The sequence below is a fragment of the Oncorhynchus tshawytscha genome, linkage group LG26 (genome assembly GCF_018296145.1).
Source record: "Oncorhynchus tshawytscha isolate Ot180627B linkage group LG26, Otsh_v2.0, whole genome shotgun sequence".
NCBI classification, from domain to species: Eukaryota; Metazoa; Chordata; class Actinopteri; order Salmoniformes; family Salmonidae; genus Oncorhynchus; species Oncorhynchus tshawytscha.
The window spans coordinates 23,056,042-23,075,895 of NC_056454.1; the positions used below are offsets into that span (position 1 = coordinate 23,056,042).

The 19,854-nt window shown below is 47.2% G+C and overlaps 1 protein-coding gene across 1 annotated transcript in view; it reads left to right on the forward strand.

Annotated features, from left to right (window-relative positions):
* The window catches only part of LOC121841031 (voltage-dependent L-type calcium channel subunit alpha-1F-like), a 107,769-nt gene that overhangs the window by 20,226 nt on the left and 67,689 nt on the right, over nucleotides 1–19,854 (forward strand). The window contains 1 exon segment of the mRNA XM_042306950.1: nucleotides 16,433–16,572. Coding sequence (XP_042162884.1) covers nucleotides 16,433–16,572 — 140 coding nt within the window.

Genomic DNA, 19,854 nt, shown 5'->3' on the forward strand with positions numbered 1-19,854 from the left:
ATGAAGTATCTGCAGTACATAGAAATAAATAGATGAAAAGGTGCCATTTAAAGGGCCAATACAGAAGTTGAAAGACTAACAAAGCAGTCATCCGCCTCTGTTTTGGTTACAAGGGATGTGGCCTTGGAGAAATGTAACCACTCTCCAATTCATAGACTGAGCTATGTATGCAAGACCTGGCCATCCATGATATCAATTTGATCATTTAAACATGTTTTGAGGCTATACAGTGTTTGTTTACATTTAATAAAACAAGCTTTATATATTGGGTTTGGATGGGGTGTGACAGTTGAACTAAAAAAGTATATTCTTCAAGAATTAATGGATATATATTATTAATTTAATTATATAACTGTTAATTAGTTTAAATGCATTCCAGGTAACTACGTCATGAAACTGGTTGAGAGAATGCCAAGAGTGTGCAAAGCTGTCATCAAGGCAAAGGGTGGCTACTTTGTAGAATCTCAAATATAAAATATATTTTTGATTTGTTTGACACTTGTTTTGGTTACTCCATGATACCATATGTGTTATTTCATAGTTTTGATGTCTTCACTATTATTATACAATGTAGAAAATAGTAAAAAAAATAAAATAAGAAAAACCCTTGAATGAGTAGGTGTTCTAAGACTTTTATATCATTAATTTTATCTGACGTCTGAAGAGGTGTGTAACAACTGCAGATTGCCCCTTTTAAGATTTTTCTGGATGTCGCTGATGTCGCTGAGTGAACCTTTTTAGTAAACTTTAACAAGGTCTCATTGAGTTGAATGGGATTCAGCACCATGGACAGCGCCACCACTGCCACGCAATACAGTGAATGGACTACTGCGTGTGCAGAGAGCTGTTTTGTTCATTTGGTAGAGAGAGAGACTGTATGTTCATTTGACAGAGACAGAGAGACTGTCTATTTGTTTGGCTGAGAGACAGAGAGACGGTCTGTTCATTTGGCTGAGAGACAGAGAGACGGTCTGTTCGTTTGGCAGAGAGAAAGACTGTATGTTCGTTTGTCAGAGAGACAGTGGCTGTTTGTTCATTTGAAGGAGACAGAGAGACTGTCTGTTCATTTGACAGAAAGACAGAGAGACTGTCTGTTCATTTGACAGAAAGACAGAGAGACTGTCTGTTCGTTTGGCAGAGAGACAGACGGTCTATTCGTTTGACAGAGAGACAGAGAGACAGAGAGACGGTCTGTTCGTTTGGCGGAGAGACAGAGAGACGGTCAAATTGTTTGGCGGAGAGACAGAGAGACGGTCTGTTTGTTTGGCAGAGAGACAGAGAGACGGTCTATTCGTTTCGCAGAGAGACAGAGAGACGGTCTGTTCGTTTTGACAGAGAGAGGGTCTGTTCATTTGACAGAGAGACAGAGAGACTGTCTGTCTGTTCATTTGACAGAGAGACAGAGAGACTGTCTGTCTGTTCATTTGACAGAGAGACAGAGAGACTGTCTGTCTGTTCATTTGACAGAGAGACAGAGAGACTGTCTGTCTGTTCATTTGACAGAGAGACAGAGAGACTGTCTGTCTGTTCATTTGACAGAGAGACAGAGAGACTGTCTGTCTGTTCATTTGACAGAGAGACAGAGAGACTGTCTGTCTGTTCATTTGACAGAGAGACAGAGAGACTGTCTGTCTGTTCATTTGACAGAGAGACAGAGAGACTGTCTGTCTGTTTCTTTGGAAGAGGGAGAGAGACTGTCTGTTCGTTTGGCAGAGAGACTCTGTTCATTTGACAGAGATACAGAGAGACTGCCTGGTCGTTTCACAGAGACAGAGATACTGTCTGTTAGTTTGACAGAGACACTGTCTGTTTGACAGAGAGACAGAGAGACTGCCTGGTCATTTCACAGAGACAGAGAGACTGTCTGGTAGTTTGACAGAGACACTGTCTGTTTGACAGAGAGACAGAGAGACTGCCTGGTCGTTTCACAGAGACAGAGAGAATGTCTGTTAGTTTGACAGAGACACTGTCTGTTTGACAGAGAGACAGAGAGACTGCCTGGTCGTTTCACAGAGACAGAGACACTGTCTGTTTGACTGAGAGACAGAGACTTTTTGTTCGTTTGACAGCTCTAAATGCTCTATGTCCTGATAAGCAGCTTACTCTCTCTCTCCTCCCTGTCTCCTCCCTGTCTCCTCCCCCCTTCACTCTCTCCTCCCTGTCTCCTCCCTGTCTCCTCCCCCTTCACTCTCTCCTCCCTGTCTCCTCCCTGTCTCCTCCCCCTTCACTCACTCCTCCCTGTCTCCTCCCCCTTCACTCTCTCCTCCCTGTCTCCTCCCCCCTTCACTCTCTCCATCCCTCCATCCCTACCCCCTCACTCTTTCGTGCTATTTTGCTCTCTCTTTCTCCCCTCCCCCTCTTCTCACAAAATAGTGTGTGTGATGAGTAGTAAAAACACATTTGGATAGTGTAGGGGCAGAGGTTAGGGCTGGGGCTGAGACTGGCAGGGGCTGAGGCTGGGTTTGGGGCTGGGACAGGGACTGGGTCTAGGGCTGAGGCTGGGACTGGGAGGGGCTTAGGCTGGGACAGGGGCAGGGAAAAGGAACTGGGACTGGGTGTAGGGTTGAGGCTGGGACTGGCAGGGGCTGAGGCTGGGACAGGGATTGGGACTGGGTCTAGGGCTGAGGCTGGTGCTGGGGCTGGGACTGGGTCTAGGGCTGAGACTGGGACTGAGGCTGGGACAGGGACTGGGACTAGGGCTGAGGCTGGGACGGGAGGGTTGGATATATTTGAGGTGAGTCTTTAAAAACATGTGCCAATGTGCTCATTTCGTTCAGTGCAACTACAGATATTTAATAAGAGCGACCAAAACGCTGGTCTTAACGGTGACGCAGTTGGTAATCATCAAATCAAATCAAAAAATGTTATATAGCCCTTTGTACATCAGCTGATATCTCAAAGTGCTGTACAGAAACCCAGCCTAAAACCCCAAACAGCAAGCAATGCAGGTGTAGAAGCACGGTGGCTAGGAAAACCTAGGAAGAAACCTAGAGAGGAACCAGGCTATGTGGGGTGGCCAGTCCTCTTCTGGCTGTGCCGGGTGGAGATTATAACAGAACATGGCCAAGATGTTCAAATGTTCATAAATGATCAGCATGGTCAAATAATAATAAGGCAGAACAGTTGAAACTGGAGCAGCAGCACGGCCAGATGGACTGGGGACAGCAAGGAGTCATCATGTCAGGTAGTCCTGGGGCATGGTCCTAGGGCTCAGGTCCTCCGAGAGAGAGAAAAAAAGAGAGAATTAGAGAGAGCATATGTGGGGTGGCCAGTCCTCTTCTGGCTGTGCCGGGTGGAGATTATAACAGAACATGGCCAAGATGTTCAAATGTTCATAAATGATCAGCATGGTCAAATAATAATAAGGCAGAACAGTTGAAACTGGAGCAGCAGCACGGCCAGGTGGACTGGGGACAGCAAGGAGTCATCATGTCAGGTAGTCCTGGGGCATGGTCCTAGGGCTCAGGTCCTCCGAGAGAGAGAAAAAAAGAGAGAATTAGAGAGAGCATATGTGGGGTGGCCAGTCCTCTTCTGGCTGTGCCGGGTGGGGATTATAACAGAACATGGCCAAGATGTTCAAATGTTCATAAATGATCAGCATGTTCGAATAATAAGAAGGCAGAACAGTTGAAACTGGAGCAGCAGCACGGCCAGGTGGACTGGGGACAGCAAGGAGTCATCATGTCAGGTAATCCTGGGGCATGGTCCTAGGGCTCAGGTCCTCCGAGAGAGAGAAGGAGAGAATTAGAGAATGCACACTTAGATTCACACAGGACACCGAATAGGACAGGAGAAGTACTCCAGATAAAACAAACTGACCCTAGCCCCCCGACACATAAACTACTGCAGCATAAATACTGGAGGCTGAGACAGGAGGGGTCAGGAGACACTGTGGACCCATCCGAGGACACCCCCGGACAGGGCCAAACAGGAAGGATATAACCCCACCCACTTTGCCAAAGCACAGCCCCCACACCACTAGAGGGATATCTTCAACCACCAACTTACCATCCTGAGACAGGGCCGAGTATGTAATGACATGGATGTTGAGAGCAGCCTATCCAGCCGCGACGTAGCCGTGACGCAGCCGTGACGCAGCCGCGATGCAGCCGCGACACAGCCGTGACGCAGCCTATCCAGCCGTGACGCAGCCGTGACGCAGCCTATCCAGCCGTGACGCAGCCGTGACGCAGCCTATCCAGCCGTGACGCAGCCGCGCAGCCGGTCCCCACGGTATAAGAGACGTGCCAGTGAACCTTGTAAACATTTTTTTTTTAAATGCTTTCCCCCAATTTACCTGGTTGAGCAGCTTCATGTGTGTCTTTTCCATGATTTTTCCATGATTTTTCTGTATACTTTATTTAGCATATGTGTGTCTTTCTCCATGAGCTGCTGTGTGTGTGTGTGTGTGTGTGTGTGTGTGTGTGTGTGTGTGTGTGTGTGTGTGTGTGTGTGTGTGTGTGTGTGTGTGTGAGTGTGTATTTATTTAGCTTGCTCAAGTAGGCTATCCAATCGCCATCTTCAAAGAGCTCTCCGTTAAGCCTACCAAAGACACACTACTCTGAACTATTCAGACATCCTGTGATGCCATTAAAAAAAAGATAATTTTAACCAAGCAAGTCAGTTAAGAATAAGAACAAATTCTTATGTACAATGACGGCCTAGGAACAACAGGTTCACTGCCTTATTCAGGGGCAGTTAACAACAGATTTTTGCCTTGTCAGCTCAGGGATTTGATCTTGCAACCTTTCGGTTACTAGTCCAACGCTCTAACCACTAGGCTACCCTGCCACCCCTATGCTCTAACCACTAGGCTACCCTGCTGCCCCTACGCTCTAACCACTAGGCTACCCTGCCGCCCCTACGCTCTAACCACTAGGCTACCCTGCCGCCCCTACGCTCTAACCACTAGGCTACCCTGCCACCCGTATATCAACGGCTGATGTATCTTGCTTGTTGAGAATGCCTTCTAGACAATGATCCAATTGTCTTAACACAAGAACCTAATATTTTGTATGCAAAAGTTATGACATTTGGGCCTCCATGTGCATACAGTGGCTTGTGCTCATGGAACGAGAGATAAGATTTAGGATATCATGCTTCTGACTCCATCCTATTTAGTTGGTTCCAAACTTCTTCCGTTTAAGAATGATGGAGGCCACTGTGTTCTTGGGGACCTTCAATGCTGCAGAAATGTTTTGGTACCCTTCCCCAGATCTGTGCCTCGACACAATCCTGTCTCGGAGCTCAACGGACAATTCCTTCGACCTCATGGCTTGGTTTTTGCTTTGACATTGACTGTCAACTGTGAGACCTTAAATAGACAGGTGTGAGCCTTCCCAAATCATGTCCAATCAATTGAATTTACCACAGGTGGACTCCAATCAAGTTGTAGAAACATCTCAAGGATGATCAATGAAAACAGGAAGCACCTGAGATCAATGTTAAATATCATAGCAAAGGGTCTGAATACTTAAATAAGGTATTATTGTTTTTCATTTTTAATACATTTGCAAACATTTCTAAAAACTGTTTTCGCTTTGTCATTATCGGGGTATCGTGTGTAGACGGCTGAGGAAATGTTTTTATTTAGTGTATTTCAGAATAAGGCTGTAACGTTACGAAATGTGGAAAGAGTCAAGGGGTCTGAAGGCCCTGTATCACTCTAGAAGAGTCAATAGAGTGATTGTATATGAAGTAGGGACACGTGTGTGTGTGTGTGTGTGTGTGTGTGTGTGTGTGTGTGTGTGTGTGTGTGTGTGTGTGTGCGTGTGTGTGTGTGTGTGTGCATGTTTGAGGTAGTGTCTCTGTGTGTGTATGTATCCGTGTGTGTGTGTGTGTGTCTCAGGTCTGGGTAGTGTATGTGTGTGCCAATCCATCCAGACAAAGAGTTACGGAGAGACAGAGAGAGGGATAATGGCAGACTGGTAATCCTGTGAAAGGCTCACTAACTCCTTTGTCTACGAGCAAATATATTCTACAGTCCTCTCCTCTACTAGCAAACATATTCTACAGTCCTCTCCTCTACTAGCAAACATATTCTACAGTCCTCTAATACCAAACATATTCTACAGTCCTCTCCTCTACTAGCAAACATATTCTACAGTCCTCTCCTCTACTAGCAAACATATTCTACAGTCCTCTAATACCAAACATATTCTACAGTCCTCTCCTCTACTAGCAAACATATTCTACAGTCCTCTAATACCAAACACATTCTACAGTCCTCTAATACCAAACACATTCTACAGTCCTCTCCTCTACTACCAAACACATTCTACAGTCCTCTCCTCTAATACCAAACACATTCTACAGTCCTCTCCTCTACTAGCAAACATATTCTACAGTCCTCTCCTCTAATACCAAACATATTCTACAGTCCTCTCCTCTACTAGCAAACATATTCTACAGTCCTCTAATACCAAACACATTCTACAGTCCTCTCCTCTACTAGCAAACATATTCTACAGTCCTCTCCTTTAATACCAAACATATTCTACAGTCCTCTCCTCTACTAGCAAACATATTCTACAGTCCTCTAATACCAAACACATTCTACAGTCCTCTCCTCTAATACCAAACACATTCTACAGTCCTCTAATACCAAACACATTCTACAGTCCTCTCCTCTAATACCAAACACATTCTACAGTCCTCTAATACCAAACACATTCTACAGTCCTCTCCTCTACTAGCAAACATATTCTACAGTCCTCTCCTCTACTAGCAAACATATTCTACTGTCCTCTCCTCTACTACCAAACATATTCTACAGTCCTCTAATACCAAACATATTCTACAGTCCTCTAATACCAAACATATTCTACAGTCCTCTCCTCTACTAGCAAACACATTCTACAGTCCTCTAATACCAAACACATTCTACAGTCCTCTCCTCTACTAGCAAACATATTCTACAGTCCTCTCCTCTACTACCAAACATATTCTACAGTCCTCTAATACCAAACATATTCTACAGTCCTCTCCTCTACTAGCAAACATATTCTACTGTCCTCTCCTCTACTACCAAACATATTCTACAGTCCTCTAATACCAAACATATTCTACAGTCCTCTCCTCTACTAGCAAACACATTCTACAGTCCTCTCCTCTACTACCAAACATATTCTACAGTCCTCTCCTCTACTAGCAAACATATTCTACAGTCCTCTCCTCTACTAGCAAACATATTCTACAGTCCTCTCCTCTACTAGCAAACATATTCTACAGTCCTCTCCTCTACTAGCAAACATATTCTACAGTCCTCTAATACCAAACACATTCTACAGTCCTCTAATACCAAACATATTCTACAGTCCTCTACTAGCAAATACATTCTACAGTCCTCTAATACCAAACACATTCTACAGTCCTCTCCTCTACTAGCAAACATATTCTACAGTCCTCTCCTCTACTACCAAACATATTCTACAGTCCTCTAATACCAAACATATTCTACAGTCCTCTCCTCTACTAGCAAACATATTCTACTGTCCTCTCCTCTACTACCAAACATATTCTACAGTCCTCTAATACCAAACATATTCTACAGTCCTCTCCTCTACTAGCAAACACATTCTACAGTCCTCTAATACCAAACACATTCTACAGTCCTCTCCTCTACTAGCAAACATATTCTACAGTCCTCTCCTCTACTAGCAAACATATTCTACTGTCCTCTCCTCTACTACCAAACATATTCTACAGTCCTCTAATACCAAACATATTCTACAGTCCTCTCCTCTACTAGCAAACACATTCTACAGTCCTCTAATACCAAACATATTCTACAGTCCTCTCCTCTACTAGCAAACATATTCTACAGTCCTCTCCTCTACTAGCAAACATATTCTACAGTCCTCTCCTCTACTAGCAAATACATTCTACAGTCCTCTAATACCAAACATATTCTACAGTCCTCTCCTCTACTAGCAAATACATTCTACAGTCCTCTCCTCTAATACCAAACATATTCTACAGTCCTCTCCTCTAATACCAAACACATTCTACAGTCCTCTAATACCAAACACATTCTACAGTCCTCTCCTCTAATACCAAACACATTGTACAGTCCTCTAATACCAAACATATTCTACAGTCCTCTCCTCTAATACCAAACATATTCTACAGTCCTCTAATACCAAACACATTCTACAGTCCTCTAATACCAAACACATTCTACAGTCCTCTCCTCTAATACCAAACACATTCTACAGTCCTCTCCTCTAATACCAAACACATTCTACAGTCCTCTCCTTTAATACCAAACACATTCTACAGTCCTCTCCTCTAATACCAAACACATTCTACAGTCCTCTCCTCTAATACCAAACACATTCTACAGTCCTCTCCTTTAATACCAAACACACTGGTCCCAAAGCCCTCTTCTACAGTCCTCTCCTCTAATACCAAACACATTCTACAGTCCTCTCCTTTAATACCAAACACATTCTACAGTCCTCTCCTCTAATACCAAACACATTCTACAGTCCTCTCCTCTAATACCAAACACATTCTACAGTCCTCTCCTCTAATACCAAACACATTCTACAGTCCTCTCCTTTAATACCAAACACATTCTACAGTCCTCTCCTCTAATACCAAACACATTCTACAGTCCTCTCCTCTAATACCAAACACATTCTACAGTCCTCTCTCTGGGTTGGCTCAAGACTAACTGTACTGCCTACTGTCTAATATTCAGTAAAAAGATGTAGAAACCAGCCAGATCTCTCACAAAGCCCCTCTCATAGACTGTTCCTTTCAGCCAGATCTCTCACAATGCCCCTCTCATAGACTGTTCCTTTCAGCCAGATCTCTCACAATGCCCCTCTCATAGACTGTTCCTTTCGGCCAGATCTCTCACAAAGCCCCTCTCATAGACTGTTCCTTTCAGCCAGATCTCTCACAATGCCCCTCTCATAGACTGGTCCTTTCAGCCAGATCTCTCACAAAGCCCCTCTCATAGACTGGTCCTTTCAGCCAGATCTCTCACAAAGCCCCTCTCATAGACTGTTCCTTTCAGCCAGATCTCTCACAAAGCCCCTCTCATAGACTGTTCCTTTCAGCCAGATCTCTCACAAAGCCCCTCTCATAGACTGTTCCTTTCAGCCAGATCTCTCACAAACCCCCTCTCATAGACTGTTCCTTTCAGCCAGATCTCTCACAAAGCCCCTCTCATAGACTGGTCCTTTCAGCCAGATCTCTCACAATGCCCCTCTCATAGACTGTTCCTTTCAGCCAGATCTCTCACAAAGCCCCTCTCATAGACTGTTCCTTTCAGCCAGATCTCTCACAAAGCCCCTCTCATAGACTGTTCCTTTCAGCCAGATCTCTCACAAAGCCCCTCTCATAGACTGTTCCTTTCAGCCAGATCTCTCACAAAGCCCCTCTCATAGACTGTTCCTTTCAGCCAGATCTCTCACAAAGCCCCTCTCATAGACTGGTCCTTTCAGCCAGATCTCTCACAAAGCCCCTCTCATAGACTGGTCCTTTCAGCCAGATCTCTCACAAAGCCCCTCTCATAGACTGTTCCTTTCAGCCAGATCTCTCACAAAGCCCCTCTCATAGACTGGTCCTTTCAGCCAGATCTCTCACAAAGCCCCTCTCATAGACTGGTCCTTTCAGCCAGATCTCTCACAAAGCCCCTCTCATAGACTGGTCCTTTCAGCCAGATCTCTCACAAAGCCCCTCTCATAGACTGTTCCTTTCAGCCAGATCTCTCACAATGCCCCTCTCATAGACTGGTCCTTTCAGCCAGATCTCTCACAAAGCCCCTCTCATAGACTGTTCCTTTCAGCCAGATCTCTCACAAAGCCCCTCTCATAGACTGTTCCTTTCAGCCAGATCTCTCACAAAGCCCCTCTCATAGACTGTTCCTTTCAGCCAGATCTCTCACAAACCCCCTCTCATAGACTGTTCCTTTCAGCCAGATCTCTCACAAAGCCCCTCTCATAGACTGTTCCTTTCAGCCAGATCTCTCACAAAGCCCCTCTCATAGACTGTTCCTTTCAGCCAGATCTCTCACAAAGCCCCTCTCATAGACTGTTCCTTTCAGCCAGATCTCTCACAAAGCCCCTCTCATAGACTGTTCCTTTCAGCCAGATCTCTCACAAAGCCCCTCTCATAGACTGTTCCTTTCAGCCAGATCTCTCACAAAGCCCCTCTCATAGACTGTTCCTTTCAGCCAGATCTCTCACAAAGCCCCTCTCATAGACTGTTCCTTTCAGCCAGATCTCTCACAAAGCCCCTCTCATAGACTGTCCTTTCAGCCAGATCTCTCACAAAGCCCCCTCTCATAGACTGTTCCTTTCAGCCAGATCTCTCACAAAGCCCCTCTCATAGACTGTTCCTTTCAGCCAGATCTCTCACAAAGCCCTCATAGACTGTTCCCTCTCATAGACTGTTCCTTTCAGCCAGATCTCTCACAAAGCCCCTCTCATAGACTGTTCCTTTCAGCCAGATCTCTCACAAAGCCCCTCTCATAGACTGGTCCTTTCAGCCAGATCTCTCACAAAGCCCCTCTCATAGACTGGTCCTTTCAGCCAGATCTCTCACAAAGCCCCTCTCATAGACTGTTCCTTTCAGCCAGATCTCTCACAAAGCCCCTCTCATAGACTGTTCCTTTCAGCCAGATCTCTCACAAAGCCCCTCTCATAGACTGTTCCTTTCAGCCAGATCTCTCACAAAGCCCCTCTCATAGACTGGTCCTTTCAGCCAGATCTCTCACAAAGCCCCTCTCATAGACTGTTCCTTTCAGCCAGATCTCTCACAAAGCCCCTCTCATAGACTGTTCCTTTCAGCCAGATCTCTCACAAAGCCCCTCTCATAGACTGGTCCTTTCAGCCAGATCTCTCACAAAGCCCCTCTCATAGACTGGTCCTTTCAGCCAGATCTCTCACAAAGCCCCTCTCATAGACTGTTCCTTTCAGCCAGATCTCTCACAAAGCCCCTCTCATAGACTGTTCCTTTCAGCCAGATCTCTCACAAAGCCCCTCTCATAGACTGTTCCTTTCAGCCAGATCTCTCACAAAGCCCCTCTCATAGACTGTTCCTTTCAGCCAGATCTCTCACAAACCCCCTCTCATAGACTGTTCCTTTCAGCCAGATCTCTCACAAAGCCCCTCTCATAGACTGTTCCTTTCAGCCAGATCTCTCACAAAGCCCCTCTCATAGACTGTTCCTTTCAGCCAGATCTCTCACAAAGCCCCTCTCATAGACTGTTCCTTTCAGCCAGATCTCTCACAAAGCCCCTCTCATAGACTGTTCCTTTCAGCCAGATCTCTCACAAAGCCCCTCTCATAGACTGTTCCTTTCAGCCAGATCTCTCACAAAGCCCCTCTCATAGACTGTTCCTTTCAGCCAGATCTCTCACAAAGCCCCTCTCATAGACTGGTCCTTTCAGCCAGATCTCTCACAAAGCCCTCTCATAGACTGTTCCTTTCAGCCAGATCTCTCACAAAGCCCCTCTCATAGACTGTTCCTTTCAGCCAGATCTCTCACAAAGCCCCTCTCATAGACTGTTCCTTTCAGCCAGATCTCTCACAAAGCCCCTCTCATAGACTGTTCCTTTCAGCCAGATCTCTCACAAAGCCCCTCTCATAGACTGGTCCTTTCAGCCAGATCTCTCACAAAGCCCCTCTCATAGACTGTTCCTTTCAGCCAGATCTCTCACAAAGCCCCTCTCATAGACTGTTCCTTTCAGCCAGATCTCTCACAAAGCCCCTCTCATAGACTGGTCCTTTCAGCCAGATCTCTCACAAAGCCCCTCTCATAGACTGGTCCTTTCAGCCAGATCTCTCACAAAGCCCCTCTCATAGACTGTTCCTTTCAGCCAGATCTCTCACAAAGCCCCTCTCATAGACTGGTCCTTTCAGCCAGATCTCTCACAAAGCCCCTCTCATAGACTGGTCCTTTCAGCCAGATCTCTCACAAAGCCCCTCTCATAGACTGTTCCTTTCAGCCAGATCTCTCACAAAGCCCCTCTCATAGACTGGTCCTTTCAGCCAGATCTCTCACAAAGCCCCTCTCATAGACTGTTCCTTTCAGCCAGATCTCTCACAAAGCCCCTCTCATAGACTGTTCCTTTCAGCCAGATCTCTCACAAAGCCCCTCTCATAGACTGTTCCTTTCAGCCAGATCTCTCACAAACCCCCCTCTCATAGACTGTTCCTTTCAGCCAGATCTCTCACAAAGCCCCTCTCATAGACTGTTCCTTTCAGCCAGATCTCTCACAAAGCCCCTCTCATAGACTGTTCCTTTCAGCCAGATCTCTCACAAAGCCCCTCTCATAGACTGTTCCTTTCAGCCAGATCTCTCACAAAGCCCCTCTCATAGACTGTTCCTTTCAGCCAGATCTCTCACAAAGCCCCTCTCATAGACTGTTCCTTTCAGCCAGATCTCTCAGCCCCTCTCAAAGCCCCTCTCATAGACTGTTCCTTTCAGCCAGATCTCTCACAAAGCCCCTCTCATAGACTGTTCCTTTCAGCCAGATCTCTCACAAAGCCCCTCTCATAGACTGGTCCTTTCAGCCAGATCTCTCACAAAGCCCCTCTCATAGACTGTTCCTTTCAGCCAGATCTCTCACAAAGCCCCTCTCATAGACTGTTCCTTTCAGCCAGATCTCTCACAAAGCCCCTCTCATAGACTGTTCCTTTCGGCCAGATCTCTCACAAACCCCCTCTCATAGACTGTTCCTTTCAGCCAGATCTCTCACAAAGCCCCTCTCATAGACTGGTCCTTTCAGCCAGATCTCTCACAAAGCCCTCTCATAGACTGGTCCTTTCAGCCAGATCTCTCACAAAGCCCTCTCATAGACTGGTCCTTTCAGCCAGATCTCTCACAAAGCCCCTCTCATAGACTGTTCCTTTCAGCCAGATCTCTCACAATGCCCCTCTCATAGACTGGTCCTTTCAGCCAGATCTCTCACAAAGCCCCTCTCATAGACTGTTCCTTTCTGCCAGATCTCTCACAAAGCCCCTCTCATAGACTGTTCCTTTCAGCCAGATCTCTCACAAAGCCCCTCTCATAGACTGTTCCTTTCAGCCAGATCTCTCACAAACCCCCTCTCATAGACTGTTCCTTTCAGCCAGATCTCTCACAAAGCCCCTCTCATAGACTGTTCCTTTCAGCCAGATCTCTCACAAAGCCCCTCTCATAGACTGTTCCTTTTTCGGCCAGATCTCTCACAAAGCCCCTCTCATAGACTGTTCCTTTCAGCCAGATCTCTCACAAAGCCCCTCTCATAGACTGTTCCTTTCAGCCAGATCTCTCACAAAGCCCCTCTCATAGACTGTTCCTTTCAGCCAGATCTCTCACAAAGCCCCTCTCATAGACTGTTCCTTTCAGCCAGATCTCTCACAAAGCCCCTCTCATAGACTGTTCCTTTCAGCCAGATCTCTCACAAAGCCCCTCTCATAGACTGGTCCTTTCAGCCAGATCTCTCACAAAGCCCCTCTCATAGACTGTTCCTTTCAGCCAGATCTCTCACAAAGCCCCTCTCATAGACTGTTCCTTTCAGCCAGATCTCTCACAAAGCCCCTCTCATAGACTGTTCCTTTCAGCCAGATCTCTCACAAAGATCTCTCCCCTCTCATAGACTGTTCCTTTCAGCCAGATCTCTCACAAATCCCCCTCTCATAGACTGTTCCTTTCAGCCAGATCTCTCACAAAGCCCCTCTCATAGACTGGTCCTTTCAGCCAGATCTCTCACAAAGCCCTCTCATAGACTGGTCCTTTCAGCCAGATCTCTCACAAAGCCCTCTCATAGACTGGTCCTTTCAGCCAGATCTCTCACAAAGCCCCTCTCATAGACTGGTCCTTTCAGCCAGATCTCTCACAAAGCCCCTCTCATAGACTGTTCCTTTCAGCCAGATCTCTCACAAAGCCCCTCTCATAGACTGTTCCTTTCAGCCAGATCTCTCACAAAGCCCCCTCTCATAGACTGTTCCTTTCAGCCAGATCTCTCACAAAGCCCCTCTCATAGACTGTTCCTTTCAGCCAGATCTCTCACAAAGCCCCTCTCATAGACTGTTCCTTTCAGCCAGATCTCTCACAAAGCCCCTCTCATAGACTGTTCCTTTCAGCCAGATCTCTCACAAAGCCCCTCTCATAGACTGTTCCTTTCAGCCAGATCTCTCACAAAGCCCCTCTCATAGACTGGTCCTTTCAGCCAGATCTCTCACAAAGCCCCTCTCATAGACTGTTCCTTTCAGCCAGATCTCTCACAAAGCCCCTCTCATAGACTGTTCCTTTCAGCCAGATCTCTCACAAAGCCCCTCTCATAGACTGTTCCTTTCAGCCAGATCTCTCACAAAGCCCCTCTCATAGACTGTTCCTTTCAGCCAGATCTCTCACAAAGCCCCTCTCATAGACTGGTCCTTTCAGCCAGATCTCTCTCACAAAGCCCCTCTCATAGACTGTCCTTTCAGCCAGATCTCTCACAAAGCCCTCTCATAGACTGGTCCTTTCAGCCAGATCTCTCACAAAGCCCCTCTCATAGACTGTTCCTTTCAGCCAGATCTCTCACAATGCCCCTCTCATAGACTGGTCCTTTCAGCCAGATCTCTCACAAAGCCCCTCTCATAGACTGTTCCTTTCTGCCAGATCTCTCACAAAGCCCCTCTCATAGACTGTTCCTTTCAGCCAGATCTCTCACAAAGCCCCTCTCATAGACTGTTCCTTTCAGCCAGATCTCTCACAAAGATCCCCTCTCATAGACTGTTCCTTTCAGCCAGATCTCTCACAAAGCCCCTCTCATAGACTGTTCCTTTCAGCCAGATCTCTCACAAAGCCCCTCTCATAGACTGTTCCTTTCAGCCAGATCTCTCACAAAGCCCCTCTCATAGACTGTTCCTTTCAGCCAGATCTCTCACAAAGCCCCTCTCATAGACTGTTCCTTTCAGCCAGATCTCTCACAAAGCCCCTCTCATAGACTGTTCCTTTCAGCCAGATCTCTCACAAAGCCCCTCTCATAGACTGTTCCTTTCAGCCAGATCTCTCACAAAGCCCCTCTCATAGACTGTTCCTTTCAGCCAGATCTCTCACAAAGCCCCTCTCATAGACTGGTCCTTTCAGCCAGATCTCTCACAAAGCCCCTCTCATAGACTGTTCCTTTCAGCCAGATCTCTCACAAAGCCCCTCTCATAGACTGTTCCTTTCAGCCAGATCTCTCACAAAGCCCCTCTCATAGACTGTTCCTTTCAGCCAGATCTCTCACAAAGCCCCTCTCATAGACTGTTCCTTTCAGCCAGATCTCTCACAAATCCCCCTCTCATAGACTGTTCCTTTCAGCCAGATCTCTCACAAAGCCCCTCTCATAGACTGTTCCTTTCAGCCAGATCTCTCACAAAGCCCTCTCATAGACTGGTCCTTTCAGCCAGATCTCTCACAAAGCCCCTCTCATAGACTGGTCCTTTCAGCCAGATCTCTCACAAAGCCCCTCTCATAGACTGTTCCTTTCAGCCAGATCTCTCACAAACCCCCTCTCATAGACTGTTCCTTTCAGCCAGATCTCTCACAAAGCCCCTCTCATAGACTGTTCCTTTCAGCCAGATCTCTCACAAAGCCCCTCTCATAGACTGTTCCTTTCAGCCAGCCAGATCTCTCACAAACCCCCTCTCATAGACTGTTCCTTTCGGCCAGATCTCTCACAAAGCCCCTCTCATAGACTGTTCCTTTCAGCCAGATCTCTCACAAAGCCCCTCTCATAGACTGTTCCTTTCAGCCAGATCTCTCACAAAGCCCCTCTCATAGACTGTTCCTTTCAGCCAGATCTCTCACAAAGCCCCTCTCATAGACTGTTCCTTTCAGCCAGATCTCTCACAAAGCCCCTCTCATAGACTGTTCCTTTCAGCCAGATCTCTCACAAAGCCCCTCTCATAGACTGTTCCTTTCAGCCAGATCTCTCACAAAGCCCTCTCAGATCTCCAAAGCCCTCTCATAGACTGTTCCTTTCAGCCAGATCTCTCACAAAGCCCCTCTCATAGACTGGTCCTTTCAGCCAGATCTCTCACAAAGCCCCTCTCATAGACTGTTCCTTTTCAGCCAGATCTCTCACAAAGCCCCTCTCATAGACTGTTCCTTTCAGCCAGATCTCTCACAAAGCCCCTCTCATAGACTGTTCCTTTCAGCCAGATCTCTCACAAAGCCCCTCTCATAGACTGTTCCTTTCAGCCAGATCTCTCACTAATCCCCTCTCATAGACTGTTCCTTTCAGCCAGATCTCTCACAAAGCCCCTCACATAGACTGGTCCTTTCTGCCAGATCTCTCACAAACCCCCTCTCATAGACTGTTCCTTTCACTTTTTACACATGCGTAATTTAGCATACACTCTCATCGTACTTAAAAAAATTAAATAAGTATGTTGTTCATGCCTGGTGGAAATGTTGAATTCACAGATGTAACGTCTGATATTGTCTCTTCTTTCTCCAGGAACAAGTGGAATATGTGTTTCTGATTATCTTCACCATCGAGACCTTTCTGAAGATCTTGGCTTACGGCTTAGTGATGCACCCCAGCTCCTACATTCGCAACGGATGGAACCTGTTGGACTTTGTCATTGTCATCGTCGGGTAAAACAGAATGGTCATTTTACCTGCTCCAACTCCTATTGTTAGAATCATCCACTACCTCTTAAGGTTGTCTTCTCCCCTTCTCCCCTCCATCTCTCCTCCATCTCTCCTCCATCTCTCCTCCATGTCTCCTCCATCTCTCCTCCATGTCTCCTCCATCTCTCCTCCATCTCTCCTCCATGATCTCCTCCATCTCTCCTCCATCTCTCCTCCATGTCTCCTCCATCTCTCCTCCATCTCTCCTCCATGTCTCCCTCCATCTCTCCTCCATCTCTCCTCCATGTCTCCTCCATCTCTCCTCAATGTCTCCTCCATCTCTCTCCTCAATGTCTCCTCCATCTCTCTCCTCAATGTCTACTTCATCTCTCCTCCATCTCTCCTCCATGTCTCCTTCATCTCTCCTCCATCTCTCCTCCATCTCTCCTCAATGTCTCCTCCATCTCTCCTCAATGTCTCCTCCATGTCTCCTCCATGTCTCCTCCATGTCTCCTCCATCTCTCCTCCATGTCTCTTCCATGTCTCCTTCATCTCTCCTCCATCTCTCCTCCATCTCTCCTCAATGTCTCCTCCATCTCTCCTCCATCTCTCCTCAATGTCTCTTCCATCTCTCCTCCATCTTTCCTCCATCTCTCCTCCATCTTTCCTCCATCTCTCCTCCATCTCTCCTCCATCTTTCCTCCATCTCTCTCCTCAATCTCTCCTCCATCTCTCCTCCATCTCTCCTCAATGTCTCCTCAATGTCTCCTCCATCTCTCCTCAATGTCTCCTCAATGTCTCCTCCATCTCTCCTCAATGTCTCCTCAATGTCTTCTCCATCTCTCCTCCATCTCTCCTCAATATCTCCTCAATGTCTCCTCCATCTCTCCTCCATCTCTCTCCTCAATCTCTCCTCAATCTCTCCTCAATGTCTTCTCCATCTCTCCTCCATCTCTCCTCAATGTCTCCTCAATGTCTCCTCCATCTCTCCTCAATGTCTCCTCAATGTCTCCTCCATCTCTCCTCAATGTCTCCTCAATGTCTTCTCCATCTCTCCTCCATCTCTCCTCAATCTCTCCTCAATGTCTCCTCCATCTCTCCTCAATCTCTTTACTCAATCTCTCCTCCATCTCTCTCCTCCATCTCTCCTCAATGTCTCCTCAATGTCTCCTACATCCCTCTCCTCCATCTCTCCTCCATCTCTCCTCAATCTCTCCTCAATGTCTCCTCCATCTCTCCTCAATCTCTTTACTCAATCTCTCCTCCATCTCTCTCCTCCATCCCTCTCCTCAATCTCTCCTCCATCTCTCCTCAATGTCCCCTCAATGTCTCCTCCATCTCTCTCCTCCATCTCTCCTCAATGTCTCCTCAATCTCTCCTCAATGTCTCCTCAATCTTGCCTCCATCTCTCCTCCATCTCTCCTCCATCTCTCCTCCATCTCTCCTCCATCTCTCCTCCATCTCTCTCCTCCATATCTCTCCTCAATCTCTCCTCCATCCCTCTCCTCCATGTCTCCCCCATCTCGCTCCTCAATCTCTCCCCATCTCGCTCCTCAATCTCTCCTCCATCTCTCGCCTCCATCTCTCCTCCATCTCTCCTCCATCTCTCCTCCATCTCTCCTCCATCTCTCCTCCATCTCTCTCCTCAATCTCTCCTCCATATCTCTCCTCAATCTCTCCTCCATCCCTCTCCTCCATGTCTCCCCCATCTCGCTCCTCAATCTCTCCCCATCTCGCTCCTCAATCTCTCCTCCATCTCTCTCCTCCATCTCTCCTCCATCTCTCCTCCATCTCTTAATCTCTTCTCACTATTCCCTCTATCATTATGATATAGAATATCATCAGGTTGACTTCCCCATGTATTTCTCCTCCATCTCTGCTCCTCTCCTCCTCTCCTCCATTCCTGCTCCTCTTCTCCATCCCTCCATCTCTGCTCCTCTCCTTCATCCCTCCATCTTTGCTCCTCTTCTCCATCTCTCCATCTCTGCTCCTCCTCTCCATCCCTTCATCTCTGCTCCTCTCCTCCATCTCTGCTCCTCTCCTCCATCCCTCCATCTCTGCTCCTCTCCTTCATCCCTCCATCTCTGCTCCTCTCCTCCTCTCCTCCATCTCTGCTCCTCTCCTCCATCCCTCCATCTCTGCTCCTCTCCTCCATCCCATCATCTCTGCTCCTCTCCTCCATCCCATCATCTCTGCTCCTCTCCTCCATCCCATCATCTCTGCTCCTCTCCTCCTCTCCTCCATCTCTGCTCCTCTCCTCCTCTCCTCCATCTCTGCTCCTCTCCTCCTCTCCTCCATCTCTGCTCCTCTCCTCCATCCGTCCATCTCTGCTCCTCTCAATGTCTCCTCCATCTCTCCTCAATGTCTCCTCAATGTCTCCTCCATCTCTCCTCAATGTCTCCTCAATGTCTTCTCCATCTCTCCTCCATCTCTCCTCAATATCTCCTCAATATCTCCTCAATGTCTCCTCCATCTCTCCTCCATCTCTCTCCTCAATCTCTCCTCAATGTCTTCTCCATCTCTCCTCCATCTCTCCTCAATGTCTCCTCAATGTCTCCTCCATCTCTCCTCAATGTCTCCTCAATGTCTCCTCCATCTCTCCTCAATGTCTCCTCAATGTCTTCTCCATCTCTCCTCCATCTCTCCTCAATCTCTCCTCAATGTCTCCTCCATCTCTCCTCAATCTCTTTACTCAATCTCTCCTCCATCTCTCTCCTCCATCTCTCCTCAATGTCTCCTCAATGTCTCCTACATCCCTCTCCTCCATCTCTACTCCATCTCTCCTCCATCTCTCTCCTCAATCTCTCCTCCATATCTCTCCTCAATCTCTCCTCCATCCCTCTCCTCCATGTCTCCCCCATCTCGCTCCTCAATCTCTCCCCATCTCGCTCCTCAATCTCTCCTCCATCTCTCGCCTCCATCTCTCCTCCATCTCTACTCCATCTCTCCTCCATCTCTCTCCTCAATCTCTCCTCCATATCTCTCCTCCATCTCTCCTCAATGTCTCCTCAATGTCTTCTCCATCTCTCCTCCATCTCTCCTCAATCTCTCCTCAATGTCTCCTCCATCTCTCCTCAATCTCTTTACTCAATCTCTCCTCCATCTCTCTCCTCCATCTCTCCTCAATGTCTCCTCAATGTCTCCTACATCCCTCTCCTCCATCTCTCCTCAATCTCTCCTCAATGTCTCCTCCATCTCTCCTCAATCTCTTTACTCAATCTCTCCTCCATCTCTCTCCTCCAACTCTCCTCCATTTCTCTCCTCCATCCCTCTCCTCAATCTCTCCTCCATCTCTCCTCAATGTCC